Genomic DNA, 23,161 nt, shown 5'->3' with positions numbered 1-23,161 from the left:
TCCAAAAAATAACTGTTTACAATTATCTTCTTCCGAAATAAAATAACCTTTCTCGAATTATAATATGCCTTTTCCAAAAATAACTGTTTACAATTATCTTCTTCCGAAATAAAATAACCTTTCTCGAATTATTTTTCTATCCTGGTAAGAGAATTGTAAACTGATAAAGTGAAGAATAGTACAATATTTAAGTGTACTTTCATAAAAATGCATAAATACGCGCCGAGTTTATTAAAGCAGTGGAAGGCACGGATCGAGAGGATATTGTAAGGGAAATTAATAGCCAATGTTTCTGTTTTGGGGGAAAAATATTTTGGGACAAATGAGTTTTGGGTGAAATGGGAATTGGGGGAACTGTTCTTGGGTGAAATGGGGGAGAATCAACCAGCCAATTATATATTTATTTTTGTCTGGATTTCTACTCAACTGAAAACTTATCAGAGACTGGGTGTTTAGGGCTCGACTTAATATTTTTACATGGAACAGAATAGGCCTATCTGTCCGGTTTTTGGGATAAGAGTAAGAGTATGACTTTGAGTTCCCTACGTCGCAAATAACTTATTGCAGTTTTGTCATTACCAACTGAATCCACGGGAAAAGTTATGTACATGGGGTACATGGGGTTCGTTAGAGGTGTGCGATTAGTAGATTTTGAATAGTAAATCGGCCATTCGAAACACGAGGCGATTAATTGCAAAAACTAATACTTTTCGAAAAGCTCAAAAATAGCTCGATTAATTGAATAAAATATAAACCGACGAATAATATTCGAGGTCGGAACTCCGTCGGGATTTTCGGGAAATACAGTTTTACCTAGAAAGTTATACCAAGCTTTTGGATATACGTTGAAATAAATGTGACCATGTGGTTTCACCAAGAAAGATTTTCCCGCGATTTCATCAAACGTTTTGTGTGAATAAAAATCTGACAAAAATTGCCCAATAACATGGAGGACTCAATAGAAATTAAAATAACTTAAAGTAGAAATTCTGGTAACATTACATTATACCTTAAAATAACGGCCTTTTTCTGAAAATAAATGGAAAAATATCAAAAAAAAGTAAATGTTATCTTATTACAAAATAATTAGCATTTAATTAGTCTAGAAAACGTGGACTACTGCGCCACCCGCAATTGGTTTAGTGGCATCTGCTAAATCGAACCACTTACCCCTAGATGGATTGGTGGAATTATGAATGGCTGAAAAGATGTGTTTAGATTTAGCAGACGCCACTAAACCAGTAGCGGCATAGTAGTTCTCATTTTTAGGACTAATTAAATGCTAATTAGTTTGTAATAAGAGATAATTTAGTTTTCTTGGTATTTTCCTATTATATTTAGAATAAGGCCGTTCTTTCGAGGTATAATGTTATGTTATTTCGATTTCCCTTTAATTATAAGGTATAGAAGAACCATAAAAGCAGAAGAAAATAGGGGAAGTGGGTAGCTTGGGCAACTTCGCGAGGCGTCCCGTTTACGGATTATTCGCGCCATTTCCCTCCCCGTGGGGGTGAAGAGAGATAGGATTTTTACGCGCATTAACACACGAGTGACGTGATTCTGTGGACAGTACGGTCCTACGCCTTCCAACTGACTAGAGGCGTCTGCTAGAGGCAGTGAGGCACTCAGGCAGAATGGCAGAGGCTGGAATCGAGTGGTAAGTACTAAATTCATAACTTATTTTAAAATATGTCTTTATTGTTAAATACATTGGTATTTCTAAGTTCCAGGGAAAAAATTAACTTGTCCGAAGTTTTAAACTGTGATAGGGAAGAGTTCAAAGTAATAAAGTTGTATCCAAGTTGTTGTAGTTTGATTTTTAACATTGGGATTGGTTTGGGTAGATCTTACTTTTCCTTTCAACACAGCCTGAGTTTTCTTATCGGTAGTTTCCTTATACGTTAAATCACACTGCGTACTCTTAACGACATTCATTTTATTAAATAACCGAATTTTCGTCCTTAATTAAACCAATATCCGCATTAACCCCTTGCCTGACGTAACCCTAACTCAAACTGACGCACAGCAGAAATATAAGCAGACTACACAAGTTAGTTCCACAGTTCGCTACATGGTGGCGTTCGTAATGAAATCTGGTACTATTTTATGCTTCGCGCCGATTGGCCAGATTCAAATTTTAAGGGTGGTAGGGGAATCGACCATTGTAAGTGAGAAATACTGGACGACTTGTATGGCTCAAGGCTACGGCTACCCACTTCCCCTATTTTCTTCTGATAAAAGTTATTTCGCAAAGTAACAGTACTATACTTGTTATCAAAGATCGAAGTTGTTGTGAATGGTTCAACATCGTATTTGTAGATCAATCCAGCGGTGGTTAAAATACTAGCAAAGATGAGAAAAACACCAAAGGCAACTGCAGCAACTCGCTTTCTAAAAGTAATTACAAGAGGTTCAATTTCCTATACTGAACCAATTAGAGATAGGAAGATTTTCATAATACATACTTAAGATATAACAAAATGAATAGTACACCAACTACAAAAAATTGCATATCGCATGCTATGTACCAGTAGTGGAGTATTGGCTTGGGTAAAAAAATTGTTTGTTTTACTAAATTATTATACTGATAATCATGGAACGAACGTATCAACCTCATCAACAAGGCCTTAAATCGCACGTATCGTTACAGTGTAAAGACCATTCCATTAAATGCTTTGCTAAGAAACCAACTCACAGGGGAAGGGCCACCATATTAGGAGAGTTCCCTCGCGCCAAGAAGCAACGCCAAATGGAGCTCGCCTTCGATACAGGCGGGAAGCTAGTCAACTCACCCTGCCGCTTACGGTGCTTCTTAGCGGCACGGAACTAGCCTAATTTAGCGGCCCGGCCCCAGTACTGTTTCCTTTTCCTATGGCATTAAAGGGTAGTGGTCGGCATTTGGATAGGATAATATCTGTTTGTTTTATCTTTATTCATAATTTGAAATTATCCACGGGAAGTCTATGATTAAAGCAATGTAATCACGAATAATTATCTGATTATTATTCATGAATAACTGATTAACCAAAATTCTGTGGATTATCTTGTCCAAACGCCGACCACTACTACAGGGACCCACTTCTGTAAGCGTTTTTGGCCGTAAAGTTTTCGTGAACCGTAAAGATTACGGTCGGCTAAAACCGTTTTGAGAAAAAGTATTCTGTAACTTTTTAGGCGAAAACTTAACGGTAACGGTAAACGTTAACTTTTCGTGAGCTCGAAGGCATCCGTTTGGGACTTTACGGATTAAAAACGAGTTGTTAAGCCTATTTCAAAAACGCTTCTAAACTGATATATACTTAATTGTTACAAATGCATTTATTTTTGGTCATAATTTCAATTAAGTTTTGAGAGTGATATTTAAAATGACCTAACGATTTATGAAATTGGGAATTCTTCACTTTGCTGAAGAAGAAAAAAGGTAATGTTTTGCGTATCAACGCGTTTTTCACGATAAATGAAAGTAAACTAAGTTGACAATCTATAAACAATTAAAGAAAAACCAAGTGAACTATCTGTCAATAATTCTACTTATGCCTAACGAAAACGCTATGGTGAAATTTCACCGGGAATTGAAAAATTAACTTGAAAAAAGTATTTACTTAACGGAAAAGTTATAGAATAGCATTTTTCTGGAGTTTTCAGTTGACCGTTATGCGAAAAACGGAAAACTGGAAACTTTACCGGAACCGTAAGGTTTACGGTCGCGATCGAGAAAATTACAGAATAGGGTCCCTGAAATGAATACATGGATGAATAATAGGTCATTTGAATTTCTTATTTCCGCATTTGGCAAGACTAAAACGCGGTAGAAATTAAGCGAAAGGGGGGGGATATGATATCATGAATTCCCAGAAATGATACAAGTTCTTTGGCGCGATTTCATGTTGAACAAGGGCAAAGTACACTTTGAAATACTAAGTGTGGTTTCCCATGTTCGAAGGTTTAACAGCACCTAACAACGATTTAAAACTATAGGCTGTAGGCAATTTCACACGTATTTGAAACAATAAGGCCTAGAGGTCCGTGCACTCGACCTTAAACTACTCGCTAAATTTTTAAATCCTGAAAATCCTGAAATTTATTGTCTCTTGTCAGCACGCACAAAGCTAGGTTACATAGAGACCTAGGATTGCGCGTGCTTACAACCGATGCAATAACAGAGTATGTACAGAATAAGCTGTAGTTCGAGACAGGGTCCCAGGGAGTTGCCTATCCTACAGCGTGAAAACAAATTTCTTCACGTGCATTCTAACTTCAAAATCATCCTCGTAGAACGATTTTTGAAGTATCATTTTTACCAATTCCACTTTACGATTGAATTGTCCATGAAATCGCTGTGCAATGCCTATTCCTGTGCATTACACCAAAAGTGGATGAGGGGAAAAGTATGAAAATGGCCAAAAGTCGCGAGTCATCAGAGTTTCGCCGTAGTTGACCGTTTTATTGGCGTAGCTATACTGGGCCTGTTCACTACCTTAAAATAGGTCTTGTGTTAATTCTCGGTTACGCGGTTACCGTCGTCTGCTATTTTGTATGCTAGCACTTCCTCGATTTGTGTTTGTAGTCAGGAAAGAGTAGCTGGTAATGTTTTAAAAGGTATTTGAAGGTATAATATGGATTTAAGTAAGGTTTTCGAAGCGATAGAAGAGCACATAAAACTAGATACGTTTAAAACAAATCTCGGTAATTTAGCTATAGCGCGAGCAGCTTGCGTCGTGATGCACGTGATCCAGTGGGCTAAGGTTAAACCAAGGAGCATAAATGTCTGAACTACTTTCAGTCGCGAGTTTGCAAGTCCATCAGTCACTAGTAAACTAAATGGTTATTGGCGAAACTTTGATGTCCGCGTTTTTTAACACAGGCTCTATGCATGCCATTGTCATACTTTCCCTCTCATCCACATTTGATTACACTAAATAACTGGTTATCAGCTCATAACTCCTTTGGTTCTTACATAGCACACTGAGTAAATAGTACTTTCCGCATATCTTTTGTAATTTTTAGAGCCGCGTGAAAATATATTGGCATATTTCTCGAGCGTCGGTAAGAAATCAATAGACACTATTTGTCATTTAAGTCTCTCTTATGATACCGGTCGAATGAAAAGTAATGAATTTAAAGGGTACCATTTTTTCCGCTGGTACTAAGTTGTTGGTAAATGTTAAAAGTCTCCACCAGTTGGCTCTTATGAAATGGGTGTAGATGGGAAAAAACTCGTTCCAATATGGACCTCTACTCAGAAGAGGAAATAGAAGATATATGCCCATTACAATCATAGCTGAAGGCAAAAGTCTGCAAAATGATAAAAAATTACTTATCAAACTTAAGCAGCTTGTGCTTACCTAGGCTTAAAGTATTCCTAATAACATATTAGCCCTCAATCTAAGAACGTTATTGATCTTGTAATTTCATTTATGATGGTGTAGGTTTGGCTTTTTGAACTAAATTAAGTCTGCGATTAAACTTGGCTACTTGTATCAAAAAGGAATTGGTTAGGTTATACTTAAAGGGAGGGTGAAGTGGAAAATAAATTGATTTTTTCTCGATTCTTCTACTAATTATAAGACCATTCTGCATAGTGAAACATCCAGAAAATATCTTGGAATGATTTTAAAATTCAAATTAGGTTCAATTTTATGGATAATTTGAAATAAGGACCTCCGATTAGAGCTCGGCATTATCTATCAATTATCCACGTTATTTTATCTTTATCCATACTCGAAACATATCCACAGAACTTACATGTTTAATCGTATTATAATCCACAAATTTGTTTATGAATAATCGGTTATTTACCAATTTGTGGATAATTGATCGAAAATGCCGAGCTCTACCTCCGATCAATCGCGTAACGCCCTGCCTTCCTGTTAACAAAATTTCCATTGCACGCTCTACATCTCGCGCCATAATTGTCACATCGCGAGCAACAGTTATCAAATCTCGCGCTAAATTTCATTCGGCATGGAGCGTGCCACGAGAATTTTGTTAACAAGAAGACAAGGCGTTACGCGATTGGTTGGAGGTCCTTATTTCAAATTTTCGATAAAATCTGATCCTAATTTGAATTTTAAACTCATTCAGAGATATTTTCAGGATGCTTCACTATTTATAATGCTCTTAAAATTAGAAGACGAATCGATAAAAAATCGCTTGATTTTTCACTTCACCCTCCATTTAATAGGTAAGATAAACCGGTAGGGTTAAGAATTGATGAAAACTCAAGCTAAAAACTGCTATTTCCCAAAATAGCAAACACTATTTCTAAAACAGCAGTATTGAACAACGCCACTGTTTTTATGGAATGACGCTTGCTATTTCGGGAACTGCTCTTCTTGGGTACTGCTCATACCAGGTACACCCGAAAACACCCTTTAATTTACGGAATACTTAACTGAATAACTCTGTAATTGCTTACAGTAGTAAGTATTCGTCATGATGATAATTACCTTGCTAATCGCATAAGGATTAGCAAAATTGGGTTGACCTTCTTTAGTTTGTATCTTTCAACGGACAAAACAGTTATAAGGAGTCCACTGAAAGGAGAAATTTCCATAAATATAAATAGGCTAAAGCTTTTGAAATTATAATCAATTTCAGATTATGGTAATTTCAGAATATGAAACCGAAAATAATTTCCAAATGATATTGAATGAATCCTTCTCAACCTAGCGAAGAAAAATGAATCCACTGATAAATAACCATTAGAAAATGCTTGGAAAATAAGGGATCTTGTTACACCTTCGCTTATGTTAAAGTCGCCTAAATAGAAATTTAAAATAAAAAATCTTCACTAAAATATATTGGGCCTATGAAAAGGGGGTGGTCACCCGTTTCCGCACAGTTATACTTTTCAAACCTATAGCTCCTTCCCGCACAATTTTTACCTCTCAGAGTGACGATGAAGTCACGGAGAGGTATTACACTGGACGTGTCTGTCACCGCGTCGTTCGGCTAAGGTTACGAGAAAAGTCTAATTTCCCAATGGTTCACGTAATTGCGGTTTTTTCTTATCATTAATCGTGAATCAATCGCCTTATATACCCTAAATTTCCAAAAATTGTTAAAAAGGCATACGCTTGAATTCAAACGTCAACAATAGCTATGTTGAAAATGATTTTAGGAATAAAGTTTCTTAAAACGATTTAACTAAAATTAAAGTAAATTAATGACGATTAAAACAATAAATATCAATTATATTTATTTAATTATATAAGAAAAACTCTTAATTGCGTCTCGACTCGCAGAGGATTATTTTGGTTTCCCAACTTGTTTTTTTTTTTTTTGCTTATGTCTATCAATACACTTTTCTATATCGATAGTGATATTGAAGTGCTCACATACCAAGTTTAATAGCAAGCCTATATTGTAGCAAAAGCCTTACCTAACCAAACTCTACCCAAACGAAACCCTAAATCTTTGCTGAAATGAGTTATGGTTAAAAATGGTGAACCATGATTACGATTCTAAAACTGCGAAAATAGGCCATAAAAATTGTGTGGAATTGGGCTATGATTACCGAAAATTGTGCGGAAATGGGTATCATAAGAAAATGGAACTTACGAAGTACATCTATATTGAAATGACCTACAAAGTGACACACAATGACCCAAATTATTGAAATGACTTTGATTCCATGGAGAAAACTTAGATTTTCGTTGGAAGAACTGCTCAAGTCGAAAACGTTTCGACTATTAGTAAATAAGCAGAACGATTTAAACACTTCCTGGCGAAATATTGAACCTGTGAAAGGTATTTCATAAAACGAGTATTTCTGTACTTCTAACCAAACATATACAGTTTGGCTGACGGGTATAAATATAATTTCATAAGATATGTTCCATAAGTCTGCCACTGATTACCGAGAGCTTGTCATGAAGCGATATAGGCGAAACGTCATGGATTCTCGAAAACAGGGGCGATCCCTTGGGGGGGGACAGGGGGGAGGAGTCGGGGAAGTTTGATGAATTTAGTCGGGAAAATTTGATGAATTTAGTAGGGGAAATTTGATGAATTTAGTAGGGGAAATTTGATGAATTTAGTCGGGGAAATTTGATGAATTTAGTCGGGGAAATTTGATGAATTTAGTGGGGGAAATTTGATGAATTTAGTCGGGGAAATTTGATGAATTTAGTCGGGGAAATTTGATAAATTTAGTCGGGGAAATTTGATGAATTAAGTCGGGGAAATTTGATAAATTTAGTCATAGATTTTCATTCCAAAACTATTTTACGAAACAGAGTAACATGATACTACATTACTACGTGTCGCTTGGCAAATTTTTGGTTTCAAGTTGGCAAAATTTGGTGGGCTCCCCCCCAAAACCTTGTCCCTTCGGAACGCCCCTGCTCGAAAAGAGATGCCTGGTGAGGCGCTGTCAAAGGCTTAGTACAGACTAAATAGGAAGATGAACTGCATAACCGAGTGTTGTCATTTCTCGCTTGTCGTTCTCCCTCGAACTAGCTCTCAGTAAGTCTCTAGCATTACGAAGTATAGGTAGTGTCATACTTATGGAGCGTATCTTATAAACTCATGGTATAAATGCAGATATTGTTTTTGGGGTTGTCTTTGTTCCCATTTCGATTCAAGGCAAGTTACCCAAAAAATTTTGTTATTTAAAACGAGAGTTTTGTACCTTCATTCGATGCACCTTTTACCGGTTTTCGGATCGAAACATATACCGTAGAGACGAGTACAAGAAGCGCAAACAAACCAAACATTGATCTAAAGTTTGCAAATATTTTAGTGCTGATACTTCATTGCTAGAAGTTTTTGTACTCACAGGGCCAATAGTTGAACTATATCTAAAGTTTTCATTTCAGACTTGTTAGATTCGCACCTAACGACGAGCGGATTAATGGGCATGTTCTTTAAAACTGGAAAATGGTAAAACCAAAAATTAAAAGGGTTGGTTTTTTATCAATAGATCCTTTTCAAAAGGGCTAGGCGCATTATAATCTTCTTGGTATAGAGGTATACTACAGAACATCCGGTATGTATGTTATATTTGGCTTCATCGTTACCAGTCTGCCAAAGTTCTTTGGTTTGAAGCTGCATCTAACGTTTTTGGATCAAAATACCGCATATTCTGTCTTAAAGCTTTGTCCACATTAGGCTCGGACTCTCGTGTTCGGGCATCTTCGCAGAATATTACGAAAAACATTTGCGCCTCTGTTCTGATACACGACTTAGTCACTGAGCTGCACGCTGCTTCCACCATTGTGAAATCATGGACAAAGCAATACTGAAGGACCGATGGCAGAGGGAGAAAGTTGAAAAATACTTGTTAATTCGCCTTCTAGCGGCAGATAGTAGCAACCCGGATAGTGGGAGGTATATGGGGGAATCAACGTTCTGAAGAGGGAAGCATCTAACGGCTTAATTTGTCTAGATGGCGCTAGTTTTTCTCGGGATTTGACTCCGTATTTTTCATAGCCCCCCAACATTTTGGGGCTGAAAAGGGGGAAGTAAAGTTAACATTGTTTGTTTAGTCGCTTAGCATGGGGCTCTATGGGTTGCCATCGGCCATTCAGTATTGCTTTGTCCATGGTGAAATAGTGAGAAAAAATGAACTAATTAAAAAAAGCTACACTGTTAAAAATAAAGGTACTGCAAAGGTATTCCGCAATACCCTTTGGTATTTCTTAGTACCCATTAAGGTATAACTGATGTTCCCTTATGACCTTGGTACTGAAAACATCTCAAAGAGGTTTTTCCGAAACTTTGGTATAAAGTAATACCTTTTCGGGAAGTTTTGCTGGTAGAAAAATCTAAAAAATCACGAAAAAGGTTCTTCAGAAACATTGGTATTATTAAATACTTTTCTGAGTAGTACCTTATAAGAGAGGTAAGTAATCATTCTAACAATGCAAGGTATACAGAAATGTCGGGAATGTTTGAAATGAGGGTTATTAGAGGGTTACTCCTTTTTAAAATGGTATATTTGCGATTAGTTAATCACTCAGATAAATCTTGTACACCGATTACGGATTACTCGTAATCATTTTGGCCCTGTGGCAGGTCAAAGCTATATAGTGAATAATAATCCATAATATGATAGAGTACAAGGAAGTTAGGATAAGCCCGTCATTCCGAAGGCTCTTACTCTTTCAAAATAATAATTTACATTATCATAAATTCACTTAAATCATTATTGCTTTATTTCATTCCTATACATTGGAACGTTACTCCTATCTATCGCCTACATCAGTCTTATCCCCCCCCAACAGTATCTCTTATAAAAAAATTGCTCCCCAAAAGCCGGGAATTAAGTCTTATACCCCTCTCCACCAATATTACTCTATAATATTTTTTTAAACCCACGGAAAATTTTAAGGACCATGGCTTGAACAGAAAAAAAATTCCCGCCCCCTTGTTATATTTTTTTAACTTTAGTAACCCTGTATAAAGTTCACGCTCTCCCGCCCCGCCGGGGGGGCTTGAGCTAAAGGGGATCTCCCTCGTTGCCGAAGTGGCCCGGACCGGTCCGGTAGCAGTAAAACGAGTCTCCCACGTTGATAAGAGGGTTAAAGTCGCCCTTTACGTTCTCTTTTCGGACTTTTTATTTATCGCTTTGACGAGGGGCGCAAGAGTTTGACCGGTTCACGTGTTTTTCATCGCGGTAGAATAGGAAACGAGCCTCGCGTGACGCTCCTCGTGCCAGAGCTAAGCCTAGTACGGCGTTATTTTATCGAAGTTGCGGAAGTGTTTCAAACCTGATCGCCTAGTTTAGAAAGGTAAGCAATATTGTTGTTTTTATTTTAACATCTGGGTTGGATAATTAGAGATACTATTGTTGAAATTATTTCAATATTAACACTAAGATTACAATATTGAACTCAAATAAAGTTTATATCTGTTTAAGTAGGCCTACTTTTTTAAAGATGTAATTGTGGCCAAACAGGTTCGAAGTATGTCTCATAAGCCAAACACTTTGAAACGGTTTTGAAGCGTTCAGATATGGTTTAGGCCCTAAACCATTTCTGAAAAAATAATTGCATTTTCTCGTTTAAAAACGGGTTAAAGTGTCTAGTGTAAATATGTTTACGAGATATATTTCGAAACTCTTAGGCCACAGCTATATCTTTAAAAAACTACGCGTAATTTTTTCCTGTTAACCATTTTTAAGGCCTATTAGGTATATTCAAAAGGGTTAAGGGCTAAAACGCTTCAAAACCGTTTCAACAAAGAATATAAAGGAAGGAATAAAAACTTTCTTTCCCCTGCGTTCTGCTGTATAAGAAAATTTCCGGAATGGCCAAGTTGAGGACTTTTGTTCTTTACATTCCTTGCTTTCATGTTCTTTGGTTTCAAAGAATAAAATGTGGAAAATTTTTACCCCACCTTTTTAAACGGAAATTCCCCCTCCCCCGGGTTATTCTACTATAGAGGCGAGAGGGGTACGAAGCGCATATCCTTCCCCTCCCCCTAGTCTACTCCGACAGAAACACTATAGTAAAGGCAGTTAGCTTAGGGAAGTTTATGTGTTTTGTGTGATAATACAAATAAATGTTTACATAATAATATATAAAATTTATACTGATCAGTTAGGCTGTCTTAAGTAACGTCTAATATAATTTACCTTGCAGAAGAGAGCATTGGGGTTTTGAAATTATCAACGAGATCTCTCACTTGACGATATTTTGCAGTTTTGTGGTTTAAAAGAGAAATAATATTCAGCCACTATATTTTGATATGGTAATTACAAACTCGGTTATTATTCAATAGGCCTACACTATTATTTTGAGTCTATACAAATATTTCTAAAAGAGTGTTCTGTTATTGTTCAGAACTGAAAATGTATCAATGCTCTGTGTGCCACGCCAAGAGAGCTTCTTTCATCAAACTTCTAGCTCATTACAGACATTTGCACTTACATGAACGTAATCTTAAAATTACCTGCAGTTTAGGAGGCTGTGCAAGGACATTTATCAACTATAATACATTTAAAAGCCATGCCCACCGTAAACATAAAAACGAGATCAGAGAAAATCCAATTAGGGAAAGCGCTAATGTTGAGCATTTAGCTGAAAACAATAATTTAAATGAATGTTTAGCGGAAAGTGATGAGACGCTAAACTTAGGAGCTCCAGAATTTAATAGGGAAAACTATTTATTTAACACGAGGAAAAACTTGGCCCTCATGGTTTTAAAACTTCGAGAAAAGCATATGCTTCCTCGTTCAGTAGCCGTAGATATCGCCAATGGTGTTGGGATGATTTTAGAAAACGTTAAAGACCTGTTTTCAAATTATGAGCCAAACAGTATTCCTATTGAAACATTAACTGATGTAATTAGAAGTGATTACAGGCTCAATACCTTTTGCATGCAAGAACTCAAATTAATCCCTCCCACTGAGTATAATCTAGGTGTAAGAGAACGATTTGGAAAAGTATATAAAGATAGCTTTCAGTATGTTAGTATTTTGACATTGCTTAGCAGAATGCTGTCATTTAATGACGTGTGGGATGAGATAAAATCATACCGGGAAACTTATTTTGGGACAGAGAAGCTTTCTGATTACCATGATGGAGATATTTTTAAAAATCATCATCTTTTTGCGATAGACAACACAGCTTTGAGAATACATTTGTACACTGACGAGGTGGAATTGGCAAATCCCCTAGGATCTAAGCGGGGAAAACATAAAATTAGTGTTTTCTATTTTTTTATTGGAAACCTTTCCCCAAGACATCGAAGTAAAATTAGCAATATTTATCTGGCAATTATAGTGAGGTATAAGCTAGTGGAGCTTTACGGGTATGAAGCCATTTTGGAACCTTTAATACGTGATTTAATTACTCTTCAAACTGAGGGTATATATGTAAAAGAACAAAATTCGATCGTTAAAGGAGCTTTAGCGTCTGTTTCAGGTGATAATTTGTCATCGCATTTATTGGCAGGATTTAATCAAAGTTTTTCACGTGGAAGAATATGTCGTCATTGCATGGCCACTAAAAACAATATAGCGGAACAATTTTGTGAATCTGAATATTCAATTAGAAATGAAGAAGGTCATTTGTACCATATTGAGGCAGTTTTAGCAAATAGTGACAATTCTACGATTTATGGTGTCAAGGGAAAATCTCCCTTTCTCAAAATTCCTGGTTTTCGCGTTACGGAAAGCTTCCCTCCCGATGTCATGCACGACCTTTATGAAGGAGTCATACCTCTGGTGATAAAAGTTGTATTGGCTGGCTTAATCACGGCAGGCGTTCTTAGCTTGGATAAAACGAATCATATTTTGGAAAATTTTAACTACGGTTCTTTAGATTCAACCAGCAAATCTGGTACTTTTACAAAAAACATGATATTAAAAGATGGCCATTTAATCGGTTCGGCATCTCAGAAATGTTGCTTATTTTACATGTTTCCGTTGATGTTTGGGGCATTAGTACCAGAAAACAATGCGCACTGGAAGCTATATTTAAACTTGAGAGAAATTGTTGACATCGTTGTTGCCCCAGTTATACATAAATCATGGTTATCCTATGCTGCCGATTTAATAGAGAATTTTTACCAAAAACTTAAACAACTGGCCCCAGAAAAATTTACTCCCAAAGTTCATTATATGATTCACTATCCTAGATTAATTTACTTGTTCGGACCCATTCGCAGACTTTCGTGCATAAGATTTGAAGCAAAACACCAGAACATAAAAACGATGGCGGAGAGAGGACGCAATTTTACGAACATTTCTAAAACACTAGCTGTTCGTCATCAGTACGCTCAATGTTATGATTTTAGTTTAGGGATAGGCTTAGATAACGATAATCAAGAGAAAAACCTCCAAGTTATTTTGTTTAAGAATCTCCCGTATGAGTTGAAAGGAAAAATTAAAGATTTAAACTATATTACTTTAAACGACGGGACAGAAACGGTTTGGAAAGCCAAGGAAATAAAAATTAAATCGGTATGTTATAAGCCTGGTACGTTTATAACAATAGATTTAGTGCATGGCGAAAATATTCCTGTATTTCTTAAAGTTTCGCACCTTTTAAAAATATCCAATGAATGGTTTATTTGTGGCAAAATATTTTTGGCCAGAGAATTCTCATCTCATTTGCACTCCTTTAATGTCAGTGATTCTAAAAAGTGGGGTGTTATTCATCCTGGGCAGGAAATAGATTACTCAGCTTACAATGCTTACAGCATAGATTCAAAACTATATGTAAGTTTAAGATATAGTCTCTGCAAATAGCATTTTGGAGCTCAGGAATATATAAAATACAAATTTAAAACCTTTTTATGTGTTAAATTAAAACATATTTTATACGAATATTGTTAAAGAATAATTACCAATATTGTTAAAGAATAATTACCAATATTGTTAAAGAATAATTACCAATATTGTTAAAGAATAATTACCAATATTTTAGAGAATAATTACCAATATTGTTAGAGAATAATTATCAATATTGTTAAAGAATAATTACGAATATTTTCAAAGAATAATTTTAAACTATAAATAGTTATTATATTTGACAAGTATGAAATCTAAACATTATCATAAAACCACCCGAGTAGGCGTCACGTAGCTACTGTGTCACATACCATCAAAGGACAAAAGAAGTAAATCTTCAAAGCCCCTTCACAATAGAAAACCTCTCTGTGAATATCAAGAAAGCTTTCAAAAAAGATTTTACCGCTATACAAGTATTATCTGCCAAATGGAACAAATACGTTGATATTGATAGCGATGAGGAAGAAAGCCCGCCAGATGGTACAGAATTAAATATTATTGGTACTGAAAGCGTTAGAATAGGCTAACAATAGACATGCGTAATAATAGGCTAATAATAGACATAAGTGATAACAACTGATAAATTTATAAAAACGCTTTTCGTTATCTAGAGTATGACGTCATGATTTTAAAAACGCCTAGAGACAATTGTAATATTAAAATCATTCCTGTTCGTGATCTCGATATGTAAACACAAGTTAATAAACTATTTTAATTTAACTTTTAATTATGTTACTCGGCGCATTACTGACTTAGCTTTAAAATAGAGCTAACATAATTCAGATGTGGGGTGTTGTCCAATGGACCGAACTTAAGACACTCAAACGACAAAAAAAAAAAAAAAAAAAAAAAAAAAAAAAACTCGGAATGTTTTATTTTTTGCGCGATATTGTCGAAAGTTACGAGAACGTGTTCCGAAGTCGAGGTAATTGAAAACGGTTCGTGAAGGAAAAGTTAACCACGGACAGTGACGGGGCTACGAATTCTGCCTCAAGGTTCAGCAAGCGACTAAAGGAAAAGGGTGAGAGAAAGGTCTACTCGACAAATTCAAGATCAAAGATCGCGAGGTCAAAGGCGGCAGCGAAGTATCCAACTACCACACGTTTACTCGGGAAAGGATTAAAGCCCACTTTTTCCAACGGAAGATCACGAGAAATTGAAGGAGTGTCGGTTGACGTAGAATATAACGAAGTTAGTGGCCATACATTCATCGAGAGCGATTCACGCGAAGAATATTTACACCCAACTTTTGTCGACGGCGCCCTCCACGAAGGAAGGTACGATAATATCGGGATAAGGGACTTGGAACGAGCGTTTAACGAACAAGTCAGAGACCACGGGAGCGACTGCTTCGACGTTACGGAAACTTACAGAGAATCACCTTACGATAATTTCGGCGTAAATCGTAAAGGTCCCAACGAAGATTCGCGGCGTACAATGACCGATACGAATCAAAACACGCAGGGAGCGGCAGCGGCGGCCCCCCTTACGGGACTTGAGGATGCAATTAAGAATGCGGTTGCTACAGCGGTACAGCAAGCACTTTCTGCAATGACACAAGTTCAAGTACAGTTTCAACAACAGCTTATCACTGCTCAAAACAACCAAGCGAATCAGGTGAATAACCAACCACCGGCGGCTACTCCTACAGAACACCATCACTGGGGCGATACAGGAAAGTTAATACCAGACTTCGACCCTTCAACGTCTCCACACCAGACAGTTGATCTATGGATTAAGAAGGTTGATGAGACCGCGGCGGCCTATAATTGGTCAGACAGAGTTATTGTTAGCCACGCAGTATCCAAACTCAAGGGAACGGCTCGCATCTGGTATGAAGGACTATCAAGCGTCAATCATTCTTGGGATGAGTGGAAGGCGTTGTTGGTGGAATGGTTTCCCGTAGTAAAAGGAACTCAGAGACTTTATCGCGAAATGGAAGCGCGCGTTAAACAACGCAACGAATCGGTAGAAGCATATTGCCACGATAAGATGACGAAGGCTCGTTTGGCTGGAATTTCGGACTCGGCAATGATAGACTACTTGATAACTGGTCTACGCGACGAGCAACTTATAATGTCATTAAGTACTCGAGACTACGCGTCACCCCAAGAGTTCTTGAAATACGTCAAGTTAATGGAAGAACGAATGGGCTTATTGAGAGAAAGTCAACCGGGTTCTACATGGGAATCAAACCGGAAGGATAGGTCACGAATTGCGAATAACCATCCTAGCGGTCATACTGGAAATAGCAGTAAAAATTACAACAGCGAGGAGCAGACAAAGAAGACTAAGCGGAAACCTAGATATAACGAGAAGGGTGAACCCCTGTGCTTCAACTGTAAGAACTATGGTCACATTTCGAAGAATTGTTCACAACCACAGGAAAGAGAACGCTGCACAGAATGTCACAAGACAGGACATGAAGTAAAGGATTGTCCATCATTAAGAACTAAAACGAAGACAGTTCATCATCTAGACTCGAAGCGAAATGAAGATACCAATCTGAAATACTTCATGGATGGAACCATAGACGGAAAACCAATGAAGTCCTACTTAGATCTTGGAAGCAAATGCGTGACAATTCGTAAAATCGATGCTGACAATGCAGGACTTAAATATAAACCGGCACCAATAGGAGTAACCATCGAAGGATATGGGGCAGGCGTAACAAAGGTTTTGGGAACTTTCACGGGTAAAGTGAAACTCGATCAGGCTGAAACTATAGTAGAAGTCCTCATTGTACCAGACCACGCTCAAGAAATACCGATGCTAGTGGGCCAGCCCTTTAGCGAGAAACCACACATTACGATAATTAGGAGGAAGAATACAATTCGAATCTTTGAAGAACCATATGATGCAGATCAGGAAGATAACTGTCTCCAGAACATTCAAATTCCGACGCTACCCGAGAAGGCAATTAATCTTTGGGCTAAAGAGGCGACTGTTATACCAACTCAGTACATTGGGTTCATTGATGTTCACGTAGGAGAGGAAGGAACGAGGAAGTCCGACCTTTTCGTAGACATGCAGATGCGATGCGGTTTGGGTTATGAGCATTGCATACCACGAAGTGTTATATCAGTCGACGAACATGGCAAAACTACAGTTCCGGTACTCAATGTATCCGAGCGGGAACTGAAGTTCAAGAATGGCCAAAGGATAGCGAGAGCCGAAGTCTGTACATTGGCCGAACCTTTGACGAACGAGATTTTGCAATTGGACGTTAAGCGTGGTAACCCTATCGTGGTTGGAGATGTCAACATCGGACCTAATGTATCCCAAGATGACAAGGAGAGCTTGATTGAATTACTAAACGAGTATCATGATTGCTTTGCGGAGGACATTTCGAGCATAGGACGTACAAATAGTACTAAGATGGAATTAGAACTAAGTTCTGAGCAACCGGTGACCTTCCGCCCATATCGACTATCCTTCTCGGAGAGACAAAAGGTTTCGAGCAAGATCAACGAATTAAAGGCTGCAGGGATTATCGTCGACTCCGTATCACCATTTGCAAGTCCAATATTAATCGTCAAGAAAAAAACTGGCGACGAGAGACTTTGCGTCGATTACCGAGCTCTTAACCGAATTACAAAACGAGACTCGTATCCTCTTCCTCGCATTGAAGACCAGATTGAACGATTACAAGGCAACAAATATTTCACAAGTTTGGACCTCGCGTCTGGATATTATCAAATTCCACTCGACGAAGCATCAAAAGAGAAGACAGCGTTTATAACTCCGGACGGGCACTACCAGTTCGAAGTAATGCCTTTCGGTCTGAAGAACGGACCAGCAGTTTTCCAGCGTATGATCAATGCTGTACTTGGAAATCTTCTGTATACGGTTGCAATGGCGTATATGGACGATATACTGTTGCCATCAGTAACGGCAACGGAAGGAATTCGAAATTTACGGGAGATTTTGGAAGTCCTCCGAAGAGCTGGATTAACACTGAATCAAAGGAAATGCTATTTTCTTATGGAAGAAATTGATTACCTGGGTGTCGAAGTTAGCGGAGAAGGCATTAGACCGGGGACGCGCAAAATTGAATGCGTCCGTGCTTTTTCAAGACCGAGGAATGTTCACGAAGTCAGACGATTTCTGGGGTTGTCAAGCTACTTCCGTCGTTTTATCGAGAACTTTGCAAGATTGGCCTCACCGTTAACAGACTTGCTACGTAAAGAAACAGCATGGAAATGGGGACCAACAGAGGAATTGGCATTCGAGACGCTCAAGCTTAAACTCACCGAACGCCCATTATTGGCTTTGTATGACCACAGTGCCAAGACGGAATTACATACTGATGCCAGTCAAGTTGGCCTTGGCGCTATATTAATGCAGGAAGGGTCCGATGGAAATATGCATCCAGTGTACTACGCAAGTCGGAAAACAAATACTGACGAAAGCCGATATCACTCGCATGAACTCGAAACTCTGGCGATAGTATGGTCGATTGAAAAATTCAGAGTATATCTACTAGGAAAACAATTTACGATTGTCACTGACTGTAACGCCGTACGGAACACTATCTCGAAGAAAGATATTGTACCCCGCATCGCTCGATGGTGTCTAAAGTTGCAGGATTTTCATTATGATGTTATCCACCGCCCCGGCTCCAGTATGGCACACGTTGATGCATTAAGTCGAGCGCCGCACGGTGATTGTGAAGAACTTGACGTGGTACAGGGGTTTCAAATCTGCCACGTATCCTTATCCCACGAAGATTGGCTCGTAATGGCCCAGAAAGAAGACCCTAAAATATTGAGACTTATCGACCAACTCAATAAGAAGACTGATCTTACTCAAGCGGATAAGCAAGTGAAGGAGGAATTTGTATTGAAAAATGGAAAGTTGTACAGGAAATCCTCAGACGATAAGTTGCAAGAGAGGTTACTGTGGGCTGTTCCGAAGAAGGCTCGTTGGCAAGTAGTAAAATGGAATCATGACGATGTTGGCCATTTTGGTGTAGACAAGACCTATGACCGAGTGAAGAATGCCTATTGGTTTCCACGAATGAAGGGATTCGTTCAACAATACGTATCTTCATGCTTGGATTGTCTATATCACAAAAACCCGTCTGGAAGAAAGCCTGGATTTTTGCATTCCATAGATAAGGTGGGCGTACCAATGGATACAATTCATATGGATCATCTAGGCCCGTTTATCAAGAGTACCAAGGGAAATGCATACTTAATCGTCATTGTTGATGCATTTACGAAGTTCACAATATTGAAGCCGGTTAGGAATACAAAAGCCGCATTTGCTCGGAGATCCCTGGAAGAAATTATTGGTCTTTTCGGTTCACCAAGAAGAGTTATTACGGACCAAGGTACATCGTATACAAGTAAAGAATTTGAAGATTTGTGTAAGAAATCAAAGATTATACACATCAAGAACGCAACGGCAACGCCTCGTGGCAACGGACAGGTCGAGAGGTACAATAGAACCATAACGCCAGCCATAGCAAGTTTGTGCACACGACAAGATGAAAAAGATTGGGATGACCATCTTTCGCAAGTTCAATGGGGCTTGAACAATACGTTCCACAAAGCGACCTTAAGAACCCCATTCTCACTACTATTTAATTTTCGATCCCGACATCCGCTGGGAAATGAAATCGACGACGACTCAATAGAACCAATTGAGCTAGAAACCCAAAAACGAAGAATGGAAGCGATAGATCGAATACGTATAGACCAAGAAAAACAGCGATTACGCTATAATGCCAAGAGAGCCAAAGCAGCGGAATATTCACCGGGAGATCTAGTAATGGTTCAGCGAGAACCAATCGCTACTGGAGTACCAACAAAAACAAATCCGAAATTCAAGGGCCCCTACGTTGTGACGAAAGCACTTAACTACGACAGATATCAAATTGAGGACATCCCTGAAGCTCAGAGGACACAAAAGTTCTATAGAAATACAGCACCAGTAGATAAGCTGAAAAGGTTTCAAATATTTGACGCTCATGAAGGTTTCGAATCTTCTTCAGATGAAGAGAACGTTGATGGACAATTGTCACCAGTCAACGCAATAACCCAAGAACCATCAGTAACAACCAATGCTAGTAAAGAAGCCACTCCAAGTTCATCCAACGATCAAGTACACGCAGCGTCTGAATTGGAAGGAATAGATTACCAGCGACGAAGCGGTAGAAACCGAAGAAAACCAGACAATTTCAAGATTTAAGTTAGGATAATTAAATTCTTCCAAATTTTCAAACTGTGTAAACATAAAAGCAAAATCTCCATTGTTGTAAACTATTATTGTTATCATGCTTAGTCAGGAGTCTAAGTTATTGGGATGGCCGAATGAAAGCGTTAGAATAGGCTAACAATAGACATGCGTAATAATAGGCTAATAATAGACATAAGTGATAACAACTGATAAATTTATAAAAACGCTTTTCGTTATCTAGAGTATGACGTCATGATTTTAAAAACGCCTAGAGACAATTGTAATATTAAAATCATTCCTGTTCGTGATCTCGATATGTAAACACAAGTTAATAAACTATTTTAATTTAACTTTTAATTATGTTACTCGGCGCATTACTGACTTAGCTTTAAAATAGAGCTAACAGTACGGTTGAGAAAACCGCTTCTCTAGAAGTTGGTGATTTGCCATTAATAAGGTAATAAATTAAAATTCATGCACTTAAGGTTTGAAAATAATTATACTCATTATTCCTAATTTCGACGAATTTCTCTACCATAGTGGGAATTCTGAATCAAGTGATTATGATTTAGAAAGTCGGATTTCTTCTACAGCAGATGATTCGAATTTGAAACCAATAGCCACTCTGCCGCTAGGATATAGGGTTCCACCTTTACCAGCTGTTGTTCAGCAATTGATTGATTCAAAAAACAGTTTGGTTTTCGCAACACAATTCAAGTCGAAAATAATAGATTTGTTATATGAAGATTTGAGTCGATATACAATGTACGCTATATTCAACTATACTTTACGCTTATTCAAAATATGCACATTTTTATCAAAATTGACATGGTGCATATTTTAAAAGCTCTTTTATTTTCGGATGAAACTTTCGAATTTATACTATTTGTTCCATTTTTAATCTAGGTATCCTCAACATGACGAATACGTAAGAGTTGTGTCTGCTTTAGTTAGAGACAACCGATTTCTAGTAGATAGAACCAAAGTTGGGACTGAATATGTAAGTTCGAATGATATATTAATCAATTGGCAACTTTTATGGTCCCATATGCTTCGCATGTGCCTTGAAATGAACTGCCAAAGCTCACCAGTAATCTAAATTAATGAGGATTTAAAATGATACCATTTAATGTGGTATCAGTCTCTTGGATGGGGGTTGTCTTCATTAATTTTCTCTCTCTTTTCTCAAGGACACTTGGCTTGGAAGTTTAATTTCAAAATTTAAAAGAGAGCGAAAACCTTTGACTCATTTGGATTGCGTACAAGAAAAGAAAAAGAAACATGGTCATTCAAAGAACAAAAAAAGGGAGCTCAGCCCTGAATCTAAAAAAGACACAATAACGAAAGTACAGAGGATTAAAGTGACTGTAAGTTCAAAGACCCCGTTTTGAGGATGGCATTTTTCTTAATATTAAAGGGAAAATATTAAAACAATAAAAGTAATTTGTTCTACATGTTTGACGATGAAATTTTCCAGGAGTCTTTCCTTGAAGATGAGTTGAGTATTCAAGCCCATATAAAAATTATCCAAGATGAGTTTAAAAAAACCAAGCCAAACCAAGTTTTGCTTGATGAAAAAATGAAGAGAACCCTTCATCATAGACAAAGTTTAGTGAAAGACAAGTATGTCTCCGAAATTTTGGAAATTTTCCCCAATCTAATTAACGGTGACGAGGTGAATTACGAATAATTAAAATTTATTATGTGAATCGTATTAAAATTCTAAGAATCTAATTGTTTCATTCTGTAAATGTATATTAGCTTATCAGGGAGTTTCGAAGAGTGACAACCAGTGATATAGACCCCGAGAAGAAAATTAAATCGTACATCATGCCTCTAGCTACAAAAATCTTAAGCATCACGAAGCGGACGTCTATTTCTCAAAAGATAACCGAACAGTTACTGGCCAAAAAGGATTTTTTAACTGAAGAAAAGTATAATGGTATGAATAGAACGGTGAAGTATGTTTTCCAAACTTTATAATATTTGGATTTAATTTAGAGCTTCAAATCAACGCTTCGATTATTCTATTGCCATTGGTATTTAAGGAAAGTTTTGAAATGCTGATAAAGTTTGAAGTGGGTTTAGACATCATGGTTTTCTGTTTTCCCGAAAACGGCCATTATAACCCCTATTCTACTCAATTTTAGGACCCGGGTGCTGAACACAAAAATGCCGTTTTAATTCTGGAAACTGAGGATTTTTTAGAAAAACCAACGAAAATGCTTTTGGAAAACGCCATATTTTCGTCTTCGAATATAACAAAAGGATTTGTTTCCTTATTTATATCATACTACGTTTTTGGCATAGAGTACCCGAAAAAACTTACGAAGACATTAGAATTCGTCCAAAAGGCTATTCTACAAGTGGGGCCTAATTTGAAAAATATTTCAGTGCCTATTAAAAATGCCATCAATCGATTAAGTGCCTGAACAATACAGTCAAAAATCGCATTTCATTGGTTAGTTTACATGAATATTGTACCATTTTGAGTAGCAAATAAAACCATTTGTAGTACCAAATGAAAAAATTTTTTGTACCAAATAAAACTATTTTTAGTACCCAAAAATGCCATTTTTAGTACCGACAAATTCCATTTTTAGTACCGACAAATACCATTTTTAGTACCGACAAATACCATTTTTAGTACCGACAAATACCATTTTTAGTACCCAAAAATGCCATTTTTAGTACCGACAAATACCATTTTTAGTACCGACAAATACCATTTTTAGT

General features: G+C 37.4%; 3 protein-coding genes and 1 long non-coding RNA gene across 6 annotated transcripts in view; 3 read left to right on the top strand and 1 right to left on the bottom strand.

The window, feature by feature from the left end:
• The window catches only part of LOC149588726 (nose resistant to fluoxetine protein 6-like), a 29,416-nt gene that overhangs the window by 3,771 nt on the left and 2,484 nt on the right, over positions 1 to 23,161 (bottom strand). The window contains exons 3-10 of the mRNA XM_089862264.1: positions 8,783 to 8,876; positions 8,636 to 8,724; positions 7,564 to 7,743; positions 6,669 to 6,762; positions 6,450 to 6,536; positions 5,130 to 5,295; positions 2,466 to 2,545; positions 2,269 to 2,391 (exon numbers count right to left, since the gene is read on the bottom strand). Of these exons, the coding sequence (XP_089718390.1) occupies positions 2,269 to 2,391; positions 2,466 to 2,545; positions 5,130 to 5,295; positions 6,450 to 6,536; positions 6,669 to 6,762; positions 7,564 to 7,743; positions 8,636 to 8,724; positions 8,783 to 8,865 (902 nt within the window). The 5' untranslated portion in view covers positions 8,866 to 8,876. The remainder of the gene's footprint in view (positions 1 to 2,268; positions 2,392 to 2,465; positions 2,546 to 5,129; positions 5,296 to 6,449; positions 6,537 to 6,668; positions 6,763 to 7,563; positions 7,744 to 8,635; positions 8,725 to 8,782; positions 8,877 to 23,161) is intronic.
• Positions 1,422 to 2,203, top strand: LOC149588729 (uncharacterized). Its single transcript, XR_016379834.1, has 2 exons — positions 1,422 to 1,657; positions 1,725 to 2,203. It is a non-coding gene; the product is annotated as an uncharacterized LOC149588729 (long non-coding RNA).
• Positions 10,469 to 14,962, top strand: LOC149588728 (uncharacterized). 3 transcript variants are annotated; one of them, XM_089862262.1, is made up of 5 exons: positions 10,469 to 10,736; positions 11,589 to 11,697; positions 11,790 to 13,912; positions 14,527 to 14,722; positions 14,854 to 14,962. In XM_089862262.1, exons 3-5 carry the CDS (start codon positions 11,798 to 11,800, stop codon positions 14,931 to 14,933), a joined length of 2,391 nt encoding a protein of 796 aa, XP_089718388.1. In that variant the 5' UTR covers positions 10,469 to 10,736; positions 11,589 to 11,697; positions 11,790 to 11,797; the 3' UTR covers positions 14,934 to 14,962. The 3 variants fall into 3 exon arrangements, with proteins under 3 accessions (XP_089718388.1, XP_089718389.1, XP_089718387.1); XM_089862263.1 differs by lacking the exon at positions 14,854 to 14,962 and having other exon boundaries at positions 10,470 to 10,736; positions 11,790 to 12,815; positions 12,903 to 14,670; XM_089862261.1 differs by lacking the exon at positions 14,854 to 14,962 and having other exon boundaries at positions 10,470 to 10,736; positions 11,790 to 14,670.
• On the top strand, positions 20,457 to 22,994 carry LOC149588727 (sterile alpha motif domain-containing protein 3-like). Its single transcript, XM_089862265.1, has 8 exons — positions 20,457 to 20,882; positions 20,966 to 21,190; positions 21,332 to 21,425; positions 21,616 to 21,792; positions 21,903 to 22,100; positions 22,187 to 22,367; positions 22,427 to 22,503; positions 22,576 to 22,994. Coding segments are annotated over exons 2-8 (1,011 nt in total). The 5' UTR covers positions 20,457 to 20,882; positions 20,966 to 21,188; the 3' UTR covers positions 22,858 to 22,994.

Source organism: Phalangium opilio, unplaced genomic scaffold, assembly GCF_054372755.1.
Source record: "Phalangium opilio isolate 3A_F unplaced genomic scaffold, DU_Popi_V2 ptg000537l_1, whole genome shotgun sequence".
Taxonomy (NCBI): domain Eukaryota; kingdom Metazoa; phylum Arthropoda; class Arachnida; order Opiliones; family Phalangiidae; genus Phalangium; species Phalangium opilio.
Note: the sequence above shows the minus strand (reverse complement) of the source record. Positions and strands in the feature narration are given on the sequence as shown.

Bases quoted from the DNA above. Each gene is read 5' to 3' on its own strand.
- LOC149588728 (XM_089862261.1), top strand. From the start codon at position 11,798: ATGTATCAATGCTCTGTGTGCCACGCCAAGAGAGCTTCTTTCATCAAA.
- LOC149588727 (XM_089862265.1), top strand. The intron at 21,426-21,615 runs GTAAGTTCGAAT...TCTTTTCTCAAG, and splicing joins CCAAAGTTGGGACTGAATAT to GACACTTGGCTTGGAAGTTT. The intron at 22,504-22,575 runs GTGGGTTTAGAC...ACTCAATTTTAG, and splicing joins AAATGCTGATAAAGTTTGAA to GACCCGGGTGCTGAACACAA.